This window comes from Capsicum annuum, chromosome 9 (assembly GCF_002878395.1).
Source record: "Capsicum annuum cultivar UCD-10X-F1 chromosome 9, UCD10Xv1.1, whole genome shotgun sequence".
NCBI classification, from domain to species: domain Eukaryota; kingdom Viridiplantae; phylum Streptophyta; class Magnoliopsida; order Solanales; family Solanaceae; genus Capsicum; species Capsicum annuum.
In genome coordinates this window covers 185,666,861-185,692,768 of record NC_061119.1, presented here as the reverse complement: position 1 = coordinate 185,692,768, position 25,908 = coordinate 185,666,861, and the positions used below count along the sequence as shown (strand labels likewise).

The window sequence follows — 25,908 nt, the reverse complement described above, 5'->3', positions numbered from 1 at the left end:
AGTAGATCTCCACTTTGTAGTCGTTGCAGAAGTTTGCTTGCCAAATAAATTACAGATATGAATTAAAAGTTTGGCTAATGTCTCTTTTAAGTTTCTAATTACCAAAATGGTTTAGTTCTATTTTCTCATTATAATTATAATATTATATATATATATATAATCAATTTAATACAATTCTATCATTGAGGTGGATAGTTAAACTTCACATTAATTATGTATAGAATTAAATTTTCTATACTTAAAAATTGCGCTTAACTTTTTCATAATAGACAATTAACATATGTTTAAATAATATTAAATCAACATTCATTATATTTATGATAGTTATTTTTCTATTGGATAAATAACTAGCCATCAAATTTTAATAATTTGTATTATTCAAATCCAAAAAAATCCCGTCACTACTCACTAGTATTTTTTTTTCTTTGGGGAGGGATAGAGGAAGGTGAATGGGGAGGAAATTACAATGTGGGGAATCGAACCCTCACCAACAAAGTGTGAGTTCAGGTAACTAAGCTACTAAGATTTCCCTATCACTGATAATTATATGAGATAATATATATACATATATATATAGAGAGAGATATAGATTTTGGTAAAAGATAAAATATTAATTATATGCAAGTTAAAAATATTGAAAAATACGCATGGCATTTCTACAAATATGCAAATATAAATTAACTGAATATGATAATTTCAAATGATGGCTTATGCCCTTTCTATTATATTTTTTTTTTTAGCAATGTTCCGAGACCTTATTTGATTTAATTTTTTATATAATAATTTATTTAACCTGAGAACAAAATAAAGATTTAAAAATAAATTTATTTCTAATGTCATTATCCTTGTTATATATAATTTTAATTTTCTTATATATTTTAAGGAAAATATTCCTTTTTAAATCTCTAAATAAAAATAAAATCTTACATTCCCCAAAAAAACTCCAATTAAAATTATAATAATAAAATTTCAAGTATGCATATTTCCAAGTAAAATCCAAAAGAAATCTCCAACTAAATTAACAATAATAAATATTAGCAAAATTACGTAAAATATTATATAATGAAATAATAATAATATAAAAATAAATTATATATTTTCAAATCATGAATGCGGCACGTTAATATTTATTTGATATCAAAATAATGCGTAGAAAATATCAACATTTAAAATAAATAATTTTGCTAAAATAACAGTCTAAGAGGGGTATCGGGAGGTCAAATTGGGTGTCAGCACAACTAACCGATTTATTCCCACAAATTGGGGTCTGTGGAGGGTACAGTGTATGTAGACCATATTGCTAAGGTAAACAGGTTGTTTCCAATAGATACTCGGTTCAAGAAAAATAGTTTGAAGTTGTCCAATTTCAAGAAAAATATTAGTGAAAATTGATTTAATCTTGGTCGTTGATCAAATATGATGAACGATTGAGATTAGAATTGAGGAGATGAGTCAAATTGGGATTATATATTTGGTTAAAAAAATTGAATTAAGAATTTTGATTGAGTCAAATTAAACTCAACTGACACAAATTGAGTATAAATGACTAGAATTTAAATAAATTAGGAAAATTGAATTGAATTAGGTTGGTATTTAATAAATATAGTAACTATACAAAATTAATATTAAAAATATATATAATAATAATAAATAAATGTTGATTGACGGCTGAGATCTAAAGATTAAGAATTTGGTTAAAAAATTGAATGAAATTTGAAATTGAGTTCAATTGGACACAATTTGGGCTAGGATTGTAATAAACTGGATAAAATTAGGCTAAAATTGTAACAAATTGACAAAATCAGACTAGAAAATAAATAAATTAAAAAATTAAATTGACTAAGGATGCAAATTAATACAATAATAATAATAATAGTAAAACAAATAATATAATTATTCTCAGATTAGTTATGAATAAATTGTGTAACTAAAAATACGACACATAATATATTACATTAAAATCAACGATTACAATAATATATATAGTTTATTATATATATGAATTTTATATTTTGCAGGTAAATCCCCAAGAACAAATTCTCAGTAAAATGCGTAGTACAAAATCCTCAAATAATTTTTCAGGTAATAAAATCAATTAAATAAATTTCCACCAAAATATCTCTAAGAAAATCCATATGATAAATTACCTGGGGATTTTTCTACTGATTTAAAAAAAATATATATATTTTCATATATCTACGAATTTACCTAGAGATAAAATACCCGTCGATACATTTCCCCAGGTAATGTGCAAATAATAATTTCGTAAGTAAATCCCCAAGCAAAATTCGCTACACAAAATCCCCAAATAATTTCCCAGGTAATAAAATCCATTACATAAATTTCCACCAAAATATCTCTAAGTAAATTCGTAGGATAAATTACCTGGAAATTTTTCTATGGATTTAAAAATATATATATATGTCCATATACCTGCGGATTTACCTAGAGATAAAATACCCACTGATACATATCCCCAGGTAATGTCGCAAGTAATAATTTCGCAGGTAAATCCCCAAGAAGAAATCCCCAGCAAAATATGCAGCACAAAATCCCCAAATAATTTCTCAGCTAATAAAATCCATTACATAAATTTTCACCAAAAAATCTCTAAGTAAATCCATAGGATAAAATCACCTGGGGATTTTTCTACGGATGTAAAAAATATATACATTTGTCCATATACCTACGGATTTACCTAGAGATAAAATACCCACCGATACATATCCCCAGGTAATGTCGCAAGTAATAATTTCGCAAGTAAATCCCCAAGAATAAATCTCCAGTAAAATTCGCAGCACAAAATTCCTAAATAATTTTTCAGGTAATAAAATTCATTACATAAATTTTCATCAAAATATCTTTAAGTAAATCCGTAGGATAAATTACCTTGGGATTTTTCTATGGATTTAATACACACACACATATATATATACATATATATATATATATATATTTATCCATATATCTGCGATTTACCTAGAGATAAAATAACCACCGATATATTTTCCAAGTAATGTCGCAAGCAATAATCTCGCAGGTAAATCCCCAAGACTAAATCCCCAGCAAAATTCTCAGCACAAAATCCCCAAATAATTTCCTAGGTAATAATATCAATTACATAAATTTCCATCAAAATATGTCTAAGTAAATTCGTAGTATAAATTACCTAGGGATTTTTCTACGAATTTAAAAAATATATATATTTATCCATATACCTGTGAATTTACCTAGAGATAAAATACCCGCTGATATACTTCCCCGGGTAATGTCACAAGTAATAATATCGCAGGTAAATCCTCAAGAATAAATCCCCAGCAAAATTCGCAGCACAAAATCCCCAAATAAATTCGTAGGTAATTAAATCCATTACATAAATTTCCACCAAAAAGTCTCTAAGTAAATCCGTATGGTAAATTACCTAGGGATTTTTCTACAGATTTAAAAAATATATATATTTATCCATATACCTGCGGATTTACCTAGAGATAAAATACCCGCCGATATATTTCCCCAGGTAATATCGTAAGTAAGAAATTTGCGCAATATGGCGTCAAATTTACCTACGAAATTTATTACAAATATATAGTTCGCAGGCAATATATTATAATATTGACGAATTTAATAATTTCGTAGGTAAATCCGCATGTATTTTCTGCGATATTATTCCCTAGGTAAAATTGCAGGTAATAAGCAGTTTTCTAGTAGTGATATTATCTTGAAAGTTATTGTAAAAAATTTATTTATTAATAGAAAGATTTATATTATTTAATTCAACGTTCTAAAATATTTTTGGTAAAAAATAGATAGTTCTTCTTTCTTTCGTTCTTTTTTATATAAAATTTAAAACTTTTTTTTTTTTTTTTTTTTTTTTTTTTTTTAGAATCTTCAATTTTATTTTAAGTGAAAATAAATCATAAAATTTACCATCAAAAATTTTCAGACCTGAATATTTTGATAGGTCTGAAAATTTTTGATAACATAAAGTATATGCTTTACTAGCTTCATCTTTAATCCGCCCCTAAGTAGGTTGTTACATCACACCCGCTTAAGGTGCGGCCCTTTGTAGACCTTGCTAATGTGGGCTACTTTGTGCAGGACTGCCCTTCTCTTTTAATTGTAACCTAGAGATAGGTATCAATCCAACAAGTATACAACACGTTTGAAGCAACTATATCCCCATAAGCTTTTGAGGAGTTGTATGCTTTTTCTAAAGCCATTTAGGGTTACTATTTGTGCTCAGCTCCTCTGATTTATTTGTGACATGCATTTTAGTATAGCCATTTAGCTAGTTTTCTTCGCGGACTAGTTTAATGAGAACTTAATTGTCTTTCAGGGCACTGCTGATGCTGTCAGACAGTATTTGTGGTTGTTTGAGGAGCATAATGTTCTGGAATACCTAATACTTGCTGGAGATCATCTGTACAGAATGGATTATGAAAAGTTCATTCAAGCCCATAGAGAATCGGATGCTGATATAACCGTTGCTGCACTTCCGATGGATGAAAAGCGTGCCTCTGCATTTGGTCTAATGAAGATTGATGAAGATGGACGCATCATTGAATTTGCAGAGAAACCAAAAGGAGAGCAGTTGAAAGCAATGCAGGTAAGTCCTTCTGCATATTTCTCAATAAATACGCATGCGGATACATTTATCTCTGTATACTAGATGGTACAAATATCTAGCTTTATGGAAGAACTTAATTTGTGTTTGGTGCATATCAGGTGGATACTACTATTTTAGGCCTTGATGACGAAAAAGCTAGAGAGAAGCCATATATTGCAAGTATGGGTATTTATGTCGTAAGCAAAGATGTGATGTTAAACCTACTTCGGGAAAGGTTTCCTGCAGCAAATGACTTTGGTAGTGAAGTTATACCTGGTGCAACTTCCATCGGATTGCGAGTATGTAGATTCTTAAGTGATTACCATTTACGGTTCTAATTACAAACACTGGAAGAAATTTACTTTTTCTCATGAATAGAATTTAAATTCTGAAATATGAAACTTCACTTCCAGATTACTCAAGTAGTTGTACGCCTCAGTGGCATACTAGAATTTTTTATAAGCAGTGTCGACATTTAACATAGAAAATAGATGAACAAAATAGGGCAAAGAATGGTTAATTTTTTTTGACGTTAGATTTTAGGTTTAGCTTGAGGAGTGAGCTTTAGGGGATTCAAATCCTATTAACTAATAATAGCTTGCTATGTTTTAGCAATTACTACCTACAGAAACAAAAAACTCAAAATTGTGCTGCCAATGGGGTTCGATCTCCAAGAGCAGTGGCGGATGTAGAGTAGAAGGTGTGGGTTCCCGGGAACCCACACTCGCTACCGTAAGGCTTAAAATTACATAGAAAAATCGCCAAAAGTTATAAATATTAATAGGTGGGAACCCATAACTAAACCAAGGGATAGCTTAGTGGCAGGAAAGGAGCCCTTGGAAACCCACAAGTTTAAAATTCTGGATCCACCTCTGTCCAAGAGAGAACCTTATTAGATAGGCGCCTAACGAACAGACCATAGTGCTCTTTGCTAAAGCTGTGTCATTGCATATTTATATACAAACTGTTTTTTTTCCCCAGATTTGATGTATCTATTGATTAATATTTTCGATGAAGAAGCATCGGACGACACACCTTGCTATAAGGTGGGTCCGCCCTTGGTAGGCCTTATTATGGCTAGCTGTTAGTTTTTTCTTATATTGCTTGGACTCTCCAAAAAAGATGCTGCACCTGTGTCGAATCCTTCAAAAATGCACCACTTATGGAGGATCAGGCTCCTAGCTGTCAACATTTTTTATTAGTTCGAGCAACATAGTTTTTTTCTGCCGAGTATGATTTTGTATAAATTAGCCATCTTTCTATAGTCTTGTGAACCGCTATCAGATTTTCCTCTATCTTTTTACCGCATCTCTGCATCGTATATTTTTCTCTCTTTCTGGTCATCATGGAACTGCTTGAAATAATGACGAACCAAAATTTGTACTCACACGTTCAAATTATCAGCCGAAAATTTCCTTAGTATTACTTGTAGAGATCTTACTAGTCTAAGTTCAGGTGAAAGCTTATTTGTTTGATGACTACTGGGAGGATATTGGTACCATTGAAGCTTTCTACAATGCCAATTTGGGCATTACAAAAAAGCCAGTGCCAGATTTTAGGTAACTTCACTGATATTTCTCTGCACTTGGTTACTATTGTCGATTGTTCTGCACTGATTGTAAGCACTAATATCATTATCTTCAATATTCCCTGAAGCTTCTATGATCGTTCAGCTCCAATCTATACCCAACCTCGATATTTGCCTCCTTCAAAGATGCTTGATGCCGATATCACTGATAGTGTCATTGGTGAAGGTTGTGTTATCAAGGTATTTCTCACCAACAGGGTCTTCTAATTTTCATATTCGTTTCATTTTTAGTTATACCATAATACATAAACAAACACTCAAACTTGGCATCAATTGGCAAGTAAGCACTCCAATTTTGAGAACGCACATCTAGACACCTCAACTTGGTCTCAACTATCAACTAAAAACTCCAACTCGTCCCCACTGTGTCTTGTGGTCACCTGATGCCAATGTGATGCACAAATTTTTGAGGTGTCTAAATGATCACTTTATAAGTTGGAGTGTGCAACTGACATAGTGGATCGGAGTTGAGGTGTTTAGATGATCATTTTATTAGTTGGAGTGCTCAACTGACATAGTGGATATGAGTTGAGGTGTCTAGATTTGTATACTCAAAATTTACGTGCCAGCAGAGGCCAAATATTTATGAATTATGCCTTTAGTTATACATGGCGTGCCCAACAGCAAACATGTAGGACTTCGCCTCAATTACCCGCTGAGCTGGCTGTCCAGGAGAGGTGCCCTATAATCTTGGGACATCTCTTATACTTACAAGTCACAAAAAAAGGTTCCTGCTTGCATTGCATTTTCTGAGGAATGTTGAACATCCTTTTTCCAGTTTCATGTCATGTTTCACAGTTTCAGTTTAATTTGCCCATCAAGCTAGGGAAGATATATTCTTTACATCATAAATTATGTTGTGTCAAAATTTGTGATGTTAATTACCGGACCGTTACTCCCTATTTTCCAATTTGTTTCTCTTAGTTTGAGTTATTAGTGAAGTTAATTTATAACATAGCATAGAGCGAAATGGACCGTAAGTGTGAAGTGGACTCTTTGATGAGTTTGAGATTTTATAAGAATGATAGATTCCAAAATAAAAGAACAAATAGCGGAAAACAAATGTATGATTTAGGAAAATGGACACAATTTCGAGACAACTGAAAAAAAGGAACGAGCAAAAAACAATTTGGAAGAGGGAGTATTGGTTTGTTCTATGTGAAACAGTACATGAACACCAGTACATACTTCTCAGATCACGGTTCTCACGGAGGTAATTTGTTGAGTGCAGAGCTGTAAAATTCACCATTCCGTGATTGGACTCAGATCTTGCATTTCAGAGGAAGCAATTATCGAAGACACACTTTTGATGGGAGCAGATTATTATGAGGTAATAGTTAAAATTCACGAAGGACTAATAGTTCTCAGCACACCTGACTAGACTTAATTTGTACGTGAGATAGCATGTAGCAAATTGAAAAACGACAGTAATTTCCTCTGTAATTTTCTTTGTGCCTCCTTCGATTTGTTGTTAAACTCACTTTGCTTCCTTTCTTGGTCCAGACGAATGCTGACAGGATACTTCTGTATGCAAAGGGTAGTCTTCCAATTGGCATCGGCAAGAACTCTCACATAAAGAGAGCTATTATCGACAAGAATGCTCGTATAGGGGACAATGTGAAGGTTGGCTACCTAATTTATTTCTAATTACCGCTCAACTTTTCATACCAAATGGTCCTAAGAAGCCTCAAAACAATCCACAACTCGCACAAAATAGTCCACAAGAACAAGACACTAAAAACGGCTTGAGAACACAAAACACAACAAGAGACGATTTCAATAGATAAAGTGGATAGATAGATTTACAAAGGAGTGTATAGACTACAAGAACCCTCATATATGTCAAACCTAAGGACCTTACAACCTACACAAACTATCACCAATATCCTACGAAGACACTAGAGGAACGTTACCTCTAGCACCAACGTTTCAAGCCAACAATTACAATACAAGTGATATCCACACTGTGACCTAATTTTGGTTTTGCCTCAATTGAAGAGAGGACTTGGTGTTTCAAAGTTCAAGACTTACAACATTAATCAACTAAGGAATGAAAACCCTAATACTAAACTACATATAGTCTATTACATAACAAAGTGAATTGTCCAAAAGACCCTTAATGACTAAGGGGCACCTCTCTAGTGTAGCGTGGGGCGGCTTTAGTGTGCATTTTGGTCCTCCTCACACTTTAGCATTGCACTTCTTTGGATGGCCTCTTGTCATACTTTCATACTCATCGATCTTCATAGTCATGCCCGTATCATGCTCTCCATCTTGAAAGGAATTTGGCCTCAAATTCACGGCTTCATCACCTTTAAGGCTTCTTCTTTGAATCAAGACTTTATTTTCTATCCTGAAGCTTGGATGCTTATCCAAGGGCTCCTTGACATCATCAAGCATGTGTTGGTAAGTAATCCTCTTGGTATCCTCCTTAGGAAGCACATGATCATGAACCTATACACAAGAAAAGACGGTACTAGGCAAAATGCTAGTACCTTTGTTAGTGAGAAATTAGGGAGCCTTGCGGGTAAGTCCCACAAGTAGGGACTTCTTTCCTCCTTGAACCTTTGCTGCCACCCCTTCTTCACTATTTACACTCTCGGTTTTCCCTCTCCTTCCCTTCTTTCTCTTCTCCTCCAACTCTTTCACTTGTTGATGAACTTTAGTCACTTGTAACAGTAAGAGAGGGTGGAGTGTATATCTTCGGCCATGGAGCTCAAAAGTGTACCTATTGGTTCTTCCATCATGCATGCTAGCTCTATCATATTTCCATGGTATCCCCAACAATAAATTTTACGCTTGTATTGGAATAACATCACAAAACACCTCGTCAAGGTAGTTGTCTACCTTAAACCGTATCATTACTTGTCGGGTTATCGTTAACTCCCTACACGCATTCAACCATTGAAGCTTGTATGGACTATTATGAGGGATTGTGGGCAGCTTCAAGATGTCAACCAAAGTACTACTAGCAATATTGGCACAACTACCTCCATCAATGATCATAGAGCACACAACTTCCTTAATAAGGCATTTGGTGTTAAAAAGGTTCTCCCTTTGAATAGGATCAACCAAAGCCTTACTAATCATGGCTCTTCTCACCACCAAATATGGAACTTTGAGCTCACCATTATACGGCCAAACATCCTTTTTCTTTTGACCCCTCAACTTGTCCCTTCTCTCCATCTTGAGATTGTTTATCAATCTCATCCAGTTCAAGTCCCACCTCCTCTACAAGAAAGTATAATTTACCCTCTCTTAGGATCACATTTCTCCTATTTGGACACTCACTATCCTTATGTCCCCAACCTTGATATTTAAAACATTGAAAGCCCTTAGAATGAGACGAGAAGTGTGGTTTACCTTCTTTTCTTAAAGGGTACCTTTGGGAGGTCTTGTTCTCGGCTTGGATAGCCTTGGCATCATGTTGTTCGGCATTTAATGAGTGCTCCTTGTCCTTGTGCCAACCCAAAGGAGATTTTCCTTTGTACTTGTACCCCGATCTCTTTTTTAACTCCCTTTCAACATCCAAATCGGCTTGGAAGATGCCATCAATGGTGTCGAATTTGTGAAGTGTCAATCGTGAGGAGATATCCCTATTCAATCCAACCTTGAATCGAACAATGTCATGGATTACTTGCTTCCTCGGTGATCAAGTTTCAAAATAAGTTGTTGGAACTCATCGTAATAAGCCACGACGCTCTTGTTTCCTTGCCTCAAGTTATACAACTTGGCGAGGAACTCTTGTTGGTAACTTTCGGGTAATTACTTTTGTCTCATGAGGTACCTTAACTGAAACCAAGGATGGGGATGCCCCTCTATCAAAACATTATCAAACCGTTTTACATACTCCCACCACGTAGTAGCATAACCTTCAAAATGAGTGATCACATAGCAACTCTTTTTCTCCTCGGTAAGATCATTAACTTGGAAGATGCTCTCTCATGCGGATTTCCATGCAAGAAACTCTTCGGGATCACTCTCACCCTTAAAGATTGAAAGTCCCATCTTGATGGTATTTAAGCCTACATCACGGTTTTGGTTCCAATAACCAACTCCTCCCTCTTGACCATAAACTTCTCTCGGATCACCTTGCCTACTCCCCATCTCCTCTCTTCTCATCTAAATATCATCATACGAATAATATCCTTCATGTTGATCTCCTCTACCATACCCTTCTACATGGACGGGTCTATTTGGGTTAAGTGGAGCTTGTGGTGGTGGGATTGGATTTGTTGGATAGTGAGGTCTTTGGTAAAGTGGGGTGTGGAATGGAGGACTCGGGTTTTGGGGTGGTATTTAGGTTCCAAGTCCTTCTTGTTGGACTTGGTGAAGTGGATAGTGACTTGGCCTATCATGATCCCGGCTTTGGGAATAAGGATTGGTTTGATTTGTGGCAATTGGTGGATATAACATTTGGTGCAAGGCCTCGGGAGTATTAGTTGGTGAGGGGTAGAAAGTCGGCTTCTTTGGCTTTCCACTCGTTCTATCCTTCCACCCATAGTCGACATCTCACCCTTCATCGATGCCATGTCCGAGTTTAAATTTTCAATACTCGCATTCACTCTAGCAATGTCACGGGACATGGCTTCAAGACGGGTCAATATAGCATTAATGGCATTATTGTTCATCGTGGATTGAGAGGTTGAAGCCTCGGGTTCTATTTACGATTATACTTAAGGCAAACCTTTAAGTCATGGTCCAACCAAACACCAAAACAGTCCATAACTTCACACACAACAACACCAACAAAGTTCAAGTTCTTGAACCAGCCAACAACAATACCGCACAAAACCTACAAAACAAAACATGCGTTAGTTCAAAACAACCTCACTACACCCTCTCGCACTTTTGTCGTCTCACACTTGATGTCACAAGTGTTGCAAGTTGACTTGTAGCTCGTGGTGAGTTGAGGAGTAAGTCTACTTCTTGATTGGAATGAATTCTTTGTTTTGAAGACTCAAGAAAGTAATGTCCGACCTTGAACCAAGAAATACTACGACTCAAAACTGAGAAAAGCACAAAAATAATGCTAACACAAAGAACGTACTCAAAAACTAATTTACAACTTAGTAGATATTTACTAGTTGTCAATTAGTATAAGAGTCAACAAAGTTGAGACCAATGGAAACAAAGAAGAGAAACTAAGAATTCCCAAATTTTGAGCCTTGTTGATGACGTGGCCAACAACTATTGGTCATTGGAAATGTTGGTGAAGTTGAAGAAATTTGTTCCAAGAATTAAGTTGTTCAATTTCACACTTTTGATGAAGAAGTTTCGGCTATGTGTGTAGGTATATAAGGTTTTAGACCCTCTTTTCAAGAGTCAAAAGCTTTTCACCTACTTACACTCTTTTGGCAAGACAACCTTTTTGGATGTCTTGTCCCCTTTCTCCTTTTGGACAATCTTGAAAAAGTGTCTTACTCATTTTTAGTAACTAAACTTTTTGAATGTCTTTTGTTCTTTTACTACTTTGATGATGTCTTGAAAATGTTTCCAAGACAAACACAAAGTCTCACTTTTCTTTTCTTTTTTCAAGATCAAACAACTCCTTTTAAAGATACTTCTTCAACACAACATGAAGGACAAGAAGAACAACAACAAGAAGCCGTCTAACAACCTTCAACAACAACTTAAAACTTAGCTCAAGAACATGGCTTTAGACTCAATAAGTGTTAGAGAGAAAGAAAACCAACACTAGAAACAACTAAGACAAGCAAAACACACCTAGATCTACACACAAATCTCGGCTAAACACAACAACAACAACAACAACACTTCGTCCAAGAACACCAACACTTAGACAACTTTTTTTTTTATTTTTCAACTAATCAAGCTCAAGATTGGTGTTGTAGGAACAAAATCAGCCTTAGCTTTGATACCAAATGATTCCAAACGGTCCTAAGAAGCCTCAAAACAGTCCACAGCTCGCACAAAACAGTCCACAAGAACAAGACACTAAAAACGGCAAGAGAACGCTAAACACAACAAGAGACGATTTCAACAGATAAGGTGGATAGAAAGATTGACAAAGGAGTGCATAGACTATAAGAACCCTCAGATATGTCAAACCTAATGATCCTTACAACCTCCTCTAGCACTAACGTTTCAAGCCAACAATTGCAACACAGGTGATATCCACACTTGTGACCTAATTTCGATTTTGCCTCAATTGAAGAGAGGACTTGGTGTTTCAAAGTTCAAGACTTACAACAATAATCAACTAAGGAATGAAAACCCTAATACTAAACTATATATAGTCTATTACATAACAAAGTGAATTGTTCAAAAGACCCTTAATGACTAAGGGGCGCCTCTCTAGTGTAGAGTGGGGCGGCTTTAGTGTGCATTTTGGTCCTCCTCACACTTTAGCATTGCACTTCCTTGTATGGCCTCTTGTCACACTTGTACACTCATCGATCTTTATAGTTGTGCCCGTATCAACTTTTGTTATGTTTCAAAATCACATTCACTCAATGCATGTATTGAGTATTCTAGGCTGCATATAGTCGTAAGTGTCCTGCTGACTTCTCTCATCATCACATGCTTTTTCCTTCTAATTTTTGAACCAATATACATGTGTGAGCTTGAGTTCCTAACACGAAAGTTTTGTACCATCAGATCATCAATAGTGACAATGTTCAAGAAGCAGCCAGGGAGTCGGACGGATACTTCATTCATAGCGGGCTTGTTACTGTTATAAAGGATGCACTAATTCCCAGTGGTACCATTATCTAACGTGGTGAACCTTGGATTTCCTCCAATTTTTTGGCCAAATAGCCGTAAGTTTAAAGGTGCTAGTTTCCTGAAGTGAACATGTTACCTTGAATTTTTTTATTTTTTTTTACAATTATTCATCTCAATAAAAGCTGATGATGGAATAAACACCTCTTTTTTGATAGCAATTATTTTACTTGTGTTCATTTTTGAATGTCAATCGTGAGAAGAAATTCATTTTTTCCTCAATGTTATGTTTCTCCACTTCCTGCTTCAAAGGAAAAAGATTCAACTGCTTTATATTCTTTTTCTTCTTCCTCCATTGAATAGAAAAAAGAAGAGAAAACTAGAAAACGCAAATCTACCCCTATGAACGGTGACCTAAACAGTAACTTGTACTGTTCTTTGCTTGTTTTCTGTTCATCGGGGTTGTCACCTATCAACCCCGATATTCACCAGAAATTGACCAAAAGGCTGCTGAATTAGCCTATTTCTTGCGTGTACCAATTGAAGTGTTTTGAGTCGCACCTAGCTCTGCTATGCTTGGTCCTCTCTGTGTATAGTGCCGCAAACAACAATTTATACTGTTCATTGCGGATCAAGCTCCTTGCCAATAAACACCTATATCGACCCCGATCATCGCAAGTGACCCTGCTACGCTGCTACTACGTGATCTTGAGTATTGAACAAAAATTTAAGTTCATCTGCTTAAGTGTAAGTTGTTCTCTTTTCAGGTTTGACTTTAATCAACTCTTGAATTTGTACTTGTAGCAAAGACTTTTGCACTAACTTTTTCTCGGTGATCAAAAGTAAATGAACCAAAAAAAGGGAGAAGGTATAAATATACCTGAAATTTAATAAATAATACACATATATCGTCGTCATAATTTAGATACAAATATATTTTTATCACTAATGGAAAAATACATATATAAATATATATATATATACCCTGTTAAATGGTACAAACATACCTTCTGTTATACTTTAAGTATAAATATACTCTTGCTTTAATGAAAAGGTACATATATACATTTCTTACTAATGTCAAAACACGTGTCACAATCATATTCATTTAACCTTTTTTAATTTAATTTACACGAATTCCATCCCAAAATAATTTTAATTAAACTCATAACCCGATTTAAATAATAACTCAAACCCGACCCTGTCTAATAGAAAGAAAAAAAGAGAATGAATATGTGTGAATAGAGATGCATCTTGAAGATTCTATTAGACCGGATCGGGTTTGAGTTATTATTTGGATCGGTTTGTGGGTTAAATTAGAATTTTTTTCGGGTGGAGTGTGAATAAATTAAATTAAAAATGGCAAATAAACAGGATTGTAACACGTAACCTGATGTTAGTGAGAAGGGAATATATGTACTTTTTCATTAACGGCAAGAGTATATTTGTACCTTAAGTATGAAGAAGGACATATCTATATCATTTATTAAAGTTTAGAGGTATATATGCACTTTTTCATTAACGACAAGGGCATATTAATACTTAAAGTATGACGAGAAGTATATCTATACCATTTATTAAAATTTAGGGATATATATATACCTTTTTATTACCGACAAGAGTATATTTATACCTAAAATATGACAAAAAAATATATTTGTATCATTTATTAAATATCATGGCACATTCCTACCTTTTCGGCCAAAAAAATTGGTGTATTGTTGCAAGTTGAATATATTTATGTTAGCTCGACAAAATAGGAAATCCTATCTTTTTATTTTCCTTTTATATTTTCTTTATTGTTATTATATGTTTCCTTCTATGTATATTTATATCAATATCTATAATTTATATCTATATCTATATAATTTATATAATATATTAAAAGTATGAACACCTTTAAAAAGGTGATTTGAATTTTTCACAATTCATTAAAAGACTTTCTTTAAACAAAATTATCTTTTTACTATTTTTTAATTTATTATTTAATTATTTTTTAGATTTCTTAAAATATATGGGACTCCTAAAATAAATGGTAGGAGAATTATTAATGTTTTTCTTTCTAATAAACTTTCTAAAATATATGAGACTCCTAAAATACATGGTAGAAAAAATAATTAATATTTTTCCTTTTACTAAACATCCTAAAATATATGGACTCCTAAAATATATGATAAAAAAATTAATTAATATTAATAATAATTTAAGAAAAATAGTTAAAGGATGATTTGCTCTGCTTCTACCCACGACACATTGATTTTAATTAAGATATGGCGTTAAGCATAAGGTTTTAGAGGAAATATAAGCTTTAATGTTCTTGCTCAAGAATGAGTTGTGGGCGAATAAACACAAAAGATTCAATTGAATCCCTTTTGTAATGATAATAATTATTATAATTATATATATAATCTAATTATTTTCTATAAATTTTCATATATTTATCTATTCTTAACTTCATTATTTTTGTTTTCAAAATATAAATTTATGAGACTTATTTTTCATGCTATTTAGGGCTAATGCCCCTTTCATGAAAGGTAAATCTAGGGTATTATTCCTGCCATGTGAAACAGGACTTCTAAGAGATTTCAATGGATCCTAATATTGAGATGTATGTTAAATTGGAGAACAAATTGATTTGTCTATTGGGAGAATATGATTGAGCTCATCTAACTTGATTCGATTGCATGTCTAGATTAGTGGATGATTGATATTCTAACCCTCAACTTTTTCACTGCTTTTGTCAGCATAATAGAATTCAACATGTATGTATATATATCTTTGTTTTCATTCAAAATCGTTCTTTAGGGTCAAAATTTTCGCTTAGTCAAGAATTAGTTGGATCAAAATCGAAGTTTTGTGATCACTATTATAATTTTTTAATAGTTTACAGGTCTTAGATGAATGTCGGTTGACTTTGAAGAATTTCTTGTATAAAAGTTAGGTTTAATTATATTATTTTGATATCTTTATTATCTTATTATTTTATTTTAATTTACAGATGCTAGATGAATGTGGGTCGGCTTTTAAAAAAAATTAGTTAAAGATTAGGTTTAATTGTATTACCTTAATATCTCTATTAGTTTGTTATTTTGTGATAGTTTACAGTTCGTAGATAAATTTCGATCGGCTTTAAAAAAAATTGTGTGTAAAATTTAAGTTTAATTGTATTGTTTTGATATCACTTTTATCGTATTATTTTGTTGCAGTTTACAGGTGATAAATAAATGTTGGTCGACTTTGAGAATTTTTTTTGTGTAAAGGTTAGGTTTAGTTGTATTATTTTGATATCTCTATAATTGTTTTATTTTGATGTCTCTATCATTGTATTGATTTGTTGCAATTTACCAATGGTAGATGAATGTCGATCGACTTTTAAAAATATTTTTGGTGAAGATTAGGTTTAACATATAAATTCTTCATCTTTACATACTCAAAAGATATTAAATTTAATTATTATATTCATCTGTATTATTTAAACAAATATCCTATTTAATGTAATATTTAAACTCATTAAAATGAGGTACGCATGCAAGACGTGTACATCTAAATTAGTTCATATAATAAGACGGAGGTACTCCCAATCAGGATTTTTTGTATCATCAGAGATCGAAGAACTCAAGATTTCATTCATCTCACCACACTTATTATTGTCCTCAAGACAAATTCGAGTTGCTCGAAAAGTCACGGGGAAAGACAAACCTAAGTTAAATTTTACCTTCATTTCTTCATACTTGAAATCTCATAAACACAAATTATTTTTTTACAAAGTCTCCATATTGTAACCAAATGACAATTAAGTCCATAACAAAATAGCAATTCAGCACTAGTGATGCACATGGTCGTTCACATTTGCTGCCGGGGCAGGATAACCCCCACGAGGCGATGCCCTGGTGCTCCGGCGGTGGCTGCTGCTGCCCACGCCGTCCAGACTTTGCGTCACTGCCATTGTAAGTTCAACACATCAAAATTCGAATGTATCAAAAACACATATATATACATGTTATACACTTTAGTACTCCTGCGGAGAAATTTTGGTGCGACACCATATAGGCTATAGGTGGACCTAGAATTTGAAGTTTAAGTTCTTACATTGACCTAAAATTAGTATTGTAATAATAACTGCGTTTACAGTTTATTATTTGTAAATGTTTAGTACATTTCTTAATATATCTTCTCCATCTCAATTTATATGACACCATTTAATTAGGCAAATAAAAGAAAATGTTTGTGTGCCTATAAATAACTTCATCAAAAATAAAAGTAAAATTTTAAAGTTAATTTGTTACTAATTATAAAAATGTGACGATCATTTTTAGTCGGATAAACAAAAAATAGAAAGTGTCACTACTAAAAAAAAGGTAAAAACTGACCACAGAAAACCAATCACAAATTGTGGTCGGAAAAAACCAACTACAAGTGGTCGGAATTTATTTTTTTAATTTTTTTTTTTAAAAAAAGCTACCACAAGTGGTAGCTTTTTATTTTAAAAAATTGAAATAATTATTAAAATAGTTTTAGTATTTATTATTATTTATTTTGATAATGGAAAAAAAAAAAACCGACCACTTGTGGTCGATTTTCTTGAAAAAAGAAATAATTAAAAAAATATAAAAAAAAACGACTACAAGTGGTCGATTTTTTGATTATTTTTTAATTATTTATTTTTCAAAAAACCAACCATCAGTGGTCGGTTTTTTTGAAAATAATAATAATAATAATAATAATAATAATAAAACGACCACTAGTGGTTGGTTTTTTATATTTTTTATTTTTATTTTTTAAAACCGACTACTTGTGGTCGATTTTTTTATTTTTGTATTTTTTCTATATTTTAAAATATTATAATAATTAATTGAATAATTAAATTATTAATTATTATTTATTTTTCAAATAATCATTAAAAAATAATACAAAACCGACCACTTGTGGTTGGTTTTTTAAATATTTTTTTTGGTTTTTAAAATGCCACAATAAATGGTCGATTTTATATTTTAAACTAGTGATGAGAAGAAGTCCGTGCAAAGCACGGGCCCAATATCTATTCTAAATTAATATTATAACAATAATCATATCAATTAATGTGACATTTTTTGAATTTTAAAAATTAAATAAATTAATTTTGTTAAGTAATTTTTGCATATATTCTTAAAATATATTAAATTATCAATTATTATGATTTATTATTCAAATATATAATTTTATTTCAAAAATTTAATTCACGATCAAAATTAAACTCTACAAATGTATAAATTAATAATGAGCCTGAAAAATCAAATTCGATGGGCCTATATTACTGTTTTTCAGATAACACGTGCTCAGTACATGTTATTTTTTGATCTCAAACAATGTGATCCAAATAGAATTTAGATAACCAATCATACTTTTAATACGTTTTTAGATATTTTAAGTTGTTAACTATTGTAGTTTATAATATTTTTTTAATTTTGAAATAATATATGTTATTCTCCTTGTCCAAACTTTTGTGGCGTTGATAATAAATTATTTGTTAAAAATAATTTAAGTTTTTAATTATTGTGATTTATAATACTATTTTTCTATTCCAATTTAAATGTCATTGATATAATTTTGAGAGTCAATTAAATATGTCATACCTTTTTAAAATTTTCAAGTTGTTAATTATTTGATTTATAATATTTTTTACGTACTTTTTGAAATATATAACACTTTATTTTACGTTTTAGATATTTTAAGTTGTTAATTATTGTAATTTATAATACTTTTTATGTAATTTTCAAATAATACATGCTACTCACCTTGTCCAAAATTTTGTGGCATTAATAGTTAAGTGCATATTTTAAACAATCTAAGTTTTTATTTATTGTAGTTTATAAAACTTTTCCTTATATTCCAATTTAAGTGGCACAATGCTTAGACTATATTAATTAATTAAAGGTGATATAGTAAAATTACAAATGAAGTAAAGAACCAAACATATGTCTTAAATTATTCAGAATAACTAATAAGAAGTGATGTAACAAAATGACTACAAAAAGTATATGTGATTTTTCTTTTCTTTTTTTTAAAATGGGTCTCGTATAAGACGTGAAGTTAATTTAAAACGTCAGAAGTTAACTTATCACTTTATATCTATTTTAATTTATTATTAAATATATATTTTTATAATATTTAGATGACTTATAATAATTAATTAGGATGATATTTAGTAAAATTACGATTGAAACAGTTGAAGCAGACATACCATGTATGTGTCTGTATGTATAGGTATATATATAGTATATACATATAATATAGTGAACGTATATTAATGACATAAGATAAATCAACCGATAATTTAATTGAGTATTTGTGAATTACGTTACGTTGTGTATTATTATTGGGTAGCAAAATCGGGTATGTAATGTATATAGTATGTATTTGAATGGTGATGGCCAATTGGATATATATATATATTTATATATATACATATATCTCGTGTAGTGATGAAATAGATATACTATTTTGTGTCAATACAATATGGAGACACGTATATTGTTGAAGTTGTAATAATATAAGACAAGTATTATGAGGTATATATACATATATCTTGTATAGTGACATATGCAGTAATCGAAAGTTTGATAATTGCTTGTACAGTGACACATGCAGTAATCGAAAGCTTGATAATTGCTTGTATAGTGTGACATATGTAGTAATAGAAAGCTTGATAATTGCTTGTATAGTGACATATGCAGTAATCGAAAGCTTGATAATTGAACCTATAACTCAAAATATTTTGAATGATGCACCGATATCATACTATTGAGAAAATAGATATACTATTTTGTGTGAATGTAGATACACGTATATTGTTGAAGTTGTAATAACGTAAGACAAGTAATCGATAATTTATCTGATTATCACGTTGTATTACAAGGTGTATATATATATATATATATATATATATAATTAAAATCGATAATTTATCTGATTAACACGTTGTATTATGAGGTTTAATATCATAATTAAAATTTAATTAACCAAAAATTTATCATAATTTACAAAATTCATTGATATTATCACACGATTGAGGAAATATACTACTCGTATTAATGTGATGATAAAATGACTAAATATCTGATATATATATATATATATCTATATATATATATATATATATTTATATGCATTGTATTAAATTAATTGGATATCGCTATGAATATTATAAAATTTATTAAAAAATAAATTTTTATATACGTAATCTATTTTAATATCGACATTTTTATTACATTTCCTAAAATAGCAACCCTAATTCAATTCAATTTTCCCAATTCTTTTACTTTTTAGCCACACTTTATATATGTCTACGTCAATTTTAGCCTAAATTCATTTTCAATTTGACCTCAAATTAAAATCCCCAATTTCAATTCATTTAACTCTTCTCAATTTTAATCAAAGCCATTGACCTCATCCAATCAACGGCTGAGATTAAATTCACCATTTTTCACACTTTTAAATAAAATCTCAAACCCTAATTTTAAAAAACCAAATTCTCCCTGTTTCGTCTTCCTCTCTCTCTCTATCACCAAAGACGGAAAGCCAACGCCGGTGAAGCAGCCGGTGAAGAAGCCAACGCCGTCGACGGAATCCGGTGAAGCAGCCGGTGAAGAAGCCAACGCTGTCTTCCAGCACCCCAACGCCGGCAGCACCACCGCCGGTGAAGCAGCGTCCACCAGCCATCCGGTGAGTGTTTTTTTCGGTTTCTTTTTCCATTTCCTCGTATCGTAGTATTCTCATTGTACAAATTTAACCTTTTATTCTAGATTTATTTGTATAAGAAATACAACTTATAACAATTTATAAGCATGCATTCAACAAAAATGTCCTCTCAAATTCCTGGTAAACTCAATGGCTCAATGCTGAACGAAAAGTTCGAAAAAATCATATTTTTTTTCTAATGTCTTAATATGAAAGTTAAAAATTGTAGCCCTTTCTTCATAATTAATTCTGATATAATTTTTTTTGATGGGATCAATTATAAGCAACTTATAAATCAACTATGACACGTAGTGATGTAGCTTATGGTAAAATTAATTGTGTGTTTGCGTAGAAAGTTGGATATTTGGGCATTAACCAAAGGATATTAAAGTCCATAGGTTAAGAAAAATCTAGTGAGTTCTTAAATTACTATAAAATATACACTAATTGCTAAACTTGAAACAAATCATTTATGCCTCTATTTATAAGCACATTGATTTTAAATGGATCTATTTTCAAGCCAAAGTGTAGCCTTCTTTAAACAACAGTTTTCCAGAAGTGGTTCCAGAATCTGTAATCTAGCAGAAATTCTAGATTAACAAGTTGTTATAAAAATATTTTGTATCTCAAAATGTATATACTATTGGATCCATTAGTTATCTTCATTATAACCATTATTTTTGGATTCAATTGAGGCATTAAGATTTTGATTCATTATTATGACTATTCAATATATAGCCATTGGAAGATTAATGTGATCATTCGATATTGCAGCTTCCCGTGAGGGAATCTATAAGCAGATTGAAGCTGCTATTTTGAATTATCAAGAAATTAAGGAAAATATCAAAGGTATGTAGACATAGTGAAGCCGTGTGGGGCCTTGTGCGATTCACTATTGTTGTTATCTTTTCTTCATTGTTCATATTAAAGTCTAGTGAAGCCGTGTGTGGCCTTGTGAGATTCACTAGCATTGTTCTTTTTGCTTAGAATGTGACTTGTTTGGCGGGTTAGTTACTCGTAAATGGTTAAGTCTAGTGACTTAACCGGTGATTTATTTTCTTAGAATGTTACTTGTTTGGTGGATTAGTTACTTGAACATGGTTAAGTCTAGGGACTTTATTAAGTGATTCTTTTGTTTGGAATGTGACTTATTCAGGGACTTGAAAAGGGATTTTTGTATTGGAATGTTGTTTTGTTTTGACACTTAGATGCTCGAAAATGGTTAAGTTTAGGGACTTGAAAAGGGATTTTTGTATTGGAATGTGGTTTTGTTAGGTGACTTGGTTGGTTGAAAATGGTTAAGTTTAGGGACTTGAAAAGGGATTTTGTATTGGAATGTTGTTTTGATTTGACACTTAGATGCTCGAAAATGGTTAAGTTTAGGGTCTTTAAAAGGGATTTTTGTTTTGGAATGTGGTTTTGTTAGGTGACTTGGTTGGTTGAAATTGGTTAAGTTTAGGGACTTGAAAAGGGATTTTTGTATTGGAATGTTATTTTGTTTTGACACTTAGATGCTCGAAAATGGTTAAGTTTAGGGACTTGAAAAGGGATTTTTGTATTGGAATGTTGTTTTGATTTGACACTTAGATGCTCAAAAATGGTTAAGTTTAGGGTCTTTAAAAGAGATTTTTGTTTTGGAATGTGGTTTTGTTAGGTGACTTGGTTGGTTGAAAATGGTTAAGTGTAGGGACTTTAAAATAGATTTTTGTTTTTGAATGTTGTTTTGTTTTGACACTCAGATGCTTCGAAATTGTTACGTGTAGGGACTTTAAAAGAGATTTTTGTTTTGCAATGTGGTTTTGTTAGGTCACTTAGTTGGTTAAAAATGGTTAAGTTTAGTGACTTTAAAAGATTTTTTTGATTTGGAATGTGGTTTTGTTTGGTGACTTGGTTGCTCGAAAATTGTTAAGTGCAGGGACTTTAAAAGAGATTTTTGTTTTGCAATGTGGTTTTGTTAGGTGACTTAGTTGGTTGAAAATGGTGAAGTGTAGGGACTTGAAATGGGATTTTTCTTTTGGAATGTGGTTTTGTTAGGTGACTTAGTTGGTTGAAAATGGTGAAGTGTAGGTACTTGAAATGTGGACTTGTGTTTTGAATATAGTTAAGTGTGGTCACTTGACAAATGCATTAGTGAGTCAAAAATGTTTAAGTGTAGTTACTTGAAAGTTGAACTTGTGTTTTGAATATAGTTAAGTGTGGTCACTTGAGAAGTGAGTTAGTGACTTGAAAATGTTTAAGTGTAAGTACTTGAAATGTGAACTTGTGTTTTGAATTTAGTTAAGCGCGGTCACTTGAGAAGTGCATTAGTGAATTAGTGTTTAGGAAGTGATGTTGTTGGTGACTTTATTAGTTGAAAATGCTTAAGTTTTGGTGACTTTAAAAGTGAATTTTTGTTTAGGAGTTGATGTGGTTGGTTACTTTATTTGTTGAACATGCTTAAGTGCCGGTGACTTTAATAGTGAATTAGTTTCGTTGGTGCCTTTGTTAGTTGAAAATGCTTAAGTGCCGGTGACTTTAATAGTGAATTAGTGTTTAGGAGGTGATGTTGTTGGTGACTTTATTAGTTGAAAAAGCTTAAGTTTTGGTGACTTTAAAAGTGAACTTTTGTTTAGGAGGTGATTTGGTTGGTTACTTTATTTGTTGGTGCCTTTGTTAGTTGGAAATGCTTGATCTAATTACTTGAATTTGATTGATTGCGTAAATGGAACATGATTATAGCTGGATATATCACCGGAACAATGAGAATAGAATGGGTATTAGGGAGGAATTTGTTGAGGGTGTTAAAAGATTTGTTGAACATGCTAAGGCACTTGATCTTTGGACACGTTTTCGGTTAATTCGTTGTCCTTGTGTTGGATGTGATGGTATAAATCTTGTAAGTGAAGAAGATGTAAAGGAACATCTTTATAGAAAGGGGTTTCACGAGGACTTTTTAAGAATGATTGGTATTCATGGTGATGTGCAAAATAACTCTGTTATTGGAGAAAGTTGATATTATTCAATTATAACTACTTTAATATTTTTTGACTGTTAGTATTAACTTTACTTTGAATATAGGACGAATTTAGGCGTCTTGTTGGTGAGTATCGTAGTAGTTAGCCTCCTGAAAGTCAGGGTGACCCAATACCCGATCATGCACGGAATGAGTTATTGAAACAAGCTTCGGGTCCTGCAAATAGAGGCAATTTCTACGGATGCCCCACAGAATATTACGGCGATAGTATTAGGAGTTCGTCTGATCCTGCATACTCTATCTCTTCGGTTGATACAAAAACCATTGAAAGACTACAAAATACGGTTTCTCAACTCACTCAAGAGCTTGCTGAACAGAGAAAGAGTTAAAAGAAGGCGGAGAAGGCAACATCACAATTCAGGAAGCAGCAGCAGCAGTTCAGTTTTTTCATTCAGACTGCAGGGGTTATTCCTCCGTGTTTTGGTGATGCAGTTCGGGCTGCAAAAGGTCTAGGCCCCCTCGATGATTTCAGCACTGATGAGGACATGGAAGAGGAGGACAAATTCGATGATGCTGACTGTTAGTTTTGGTTTTTGTATGTTTTTGACATTTTGTTGTTTGCAACTATGGTTGTTGTTGTTGTATGCTGTATTTGGGTTTTGCAATTTTTTTTTTTTTTTTTTAAATTCTCAGAAAAACCGACCATTGGACTTATTTTGCAAAAAACCGGCCACATGTGGTCGGTTTTTGGACATAATTTTGCAGAAAACCGACCACTTGGTCGGTTTTTGGACTATTTTCAGAAAACCGACCACAAGTGGTCGGTTTTTTTTTCCCCCTAAAATTGTTTTTTCAATTTAAATAAAATAATAATGAATTTTAAAAATGATAAAAAAAACCGACCACTTGTGGTTGGTTTTTAAAAAGCTACCACTACTTTTCCAATCAAAAATTTTGGTCGTTTTTTTGGTCGGAAATAGGAGAAAATTGACCACAAGTGGTTGGTTTTTCTCTTTTTTTTTAGTTGTGTGTGCTACATAAATTGAGACGAATAAGTATCTATAAAGAGAGAGTTCAAACAAATGTTACTGAATTCACGTTAACTTATAAGCGGACCTCTACATCCGCCTTGTATAGGGACTAATGCTGATCTGTAACAATGAGACATCAAGAATAAAGAGGAAGAAGAAATGCAACACCTTGAGTACTTGTAGAGAAGTTTAAGAATGTTCTTGCTGCTTCCGCATGTCCACACCAAGAATTCATGGAGAACACAGAAAACCAGCACTAGCATAGCACATGTAGTAGTGCCTTTGTACATGAACATGCTTAGTTTCCTCCTACGTACTCCTCAGTAAACTATATAAACTTGGCTCTCCTCTTGGCAAATCTCATCTCAGAAGAGGGACACACTTATCCGCAACATATGTTTACATCAAACTAATTAATGTAAGAGCTAAGCCCGTTTTTACATAGATAGTGATAGCTAGACTCATTCTAGCTTTTATGCCGCATACTCCTTCCATCCCATTTTATTTCAAAGTATTTGACTTGATAGAAAATCAAGAAATTAATATGTAAGGACTTCTCAACAAAAAAAAAGAAAAAGAAAAAGGGGTGGTTGTGTGTGTGTGGGGTGGGGTGGGGGGGGGGGGTCATTAAATAATTTCCAAAAAAGAATTATTTTTGTGATAGACTATAAACGAAAGCTTGTCAAATTAAATTAGTCATATGAAGTATGTCATTATCAAGTTTAACTTCTTTCCATGTATGGCTGAATAAAATTGGATAGATATTTGAATGGTTTTAAATTATCTCATTACAAGAAAATGAATATTTAAAAAATAAATTACTTATATATGAAAAGATATTATTCATTTGGGACTGTTTTGGAAAAAAAAATTATATAAATTAGAATGAAAAGTCAAAAGTGTAACTAATTATAGTAGGGACAAATGTAATAACAAGCAATTCTAAGTACAAGGTTGGTAGGAAGAAAAATATTATTTTGTTGTGTTTGTTATATAAGCAATAAAAATTATGGTAAAAACATTAGAATTGTTATGAAATATAAAGTAAGAACAATAAAAATAAATAGAGAAAGAAGAGAGGAGACTTCTTTATTTCTCTTTAGGGATGAGATATCATCTTAAGGGGTTGAGGATGATTTACAATGAATAAAATCCCTCTAATTATAGAAGAACTTACTCCTAGTTTCTCTTTAAAAGATAGATATTTCATATCGTAGCTATGAACTAGATTTTAATAGATCTTATCTATATTCTTGATAGACATTCACTATATTAATGTAAATACATTTATAACACTCTCCCTTGAATGTCTAATTGATAGATAATATGT

General features: G+C 32.1%; 1 protein-coding gene and 2 long non-coding RNA genes across 3 annotated transcripts in view; 2 read left to right on the top strand and 1 right to left on the bottom strand.

Moving 5' to 3' along the window:
• The window catches only part of LOC107854763 (glucose-1-phosphate adenylyltransferase small subunit, chloroplastic/amyloplastic-like), a 33,493-nt gene extending 20,333 nt beyond the window's left edge, over positions 1-13,160 (top strand). The window contains exons 3-9 of the mRNA XM_016699761.2: positions 4,337-4,606; positions 4,726-4,905; positions 6,062-6,165; positions 6,263-6,374; positions 7,426-7,524; positions 7,698-7,817; positions 12,816-13,160. Coding sequence (XP_016555247.2) covers positions 4,337-4,606; positions 4,726-4,905; positions 6,062-6,165; positions 6,263-6,374; positions 7,426-7,524; positions 7,698-7,817; positions 12,816-12,932 — 1,002 coding nt within the window. The 3' untranslated portion in view covers positions 12,933-13,160. The remainder of the gene's footprint in view (positions 1-4,336; positions 4,607-4,725; positions 4,906-6,061; positions 6,166-6,262; positions 6,375-7,425; positions 7,525-7,697; positions 7,818-12,815) is intronic.
• A 3,418-nt stretch (positions 13,161-16,578) lies between these two features.
• On the bottom strand, positions 16,579-25,123 carry LOC107854759. The gene is made up of 2 exons (XR_001670111.2): positions 24,747-25,123; positions 16,579-16,817 (listed from the first exon to the last, which is right to left on the bottom strand). It is a non-coding gene; the product is annotated as an uncharacterized LOC107854759 (long non-coding RNA).
• LOC107854760 lies at positions 20,356-24,233 on the top strand. The gene is made up of 3 exons (XR_001670112.2): positions 20,356-20,579; positions 21,369-21,443; positions 23,652-24,233. It is a non-coding gene; the product is annotated as an uncharacterized LOC107854760 (long non-coding RNA).
• Positions 25,124-25,908: the final 785 nt, after the last annotated feature.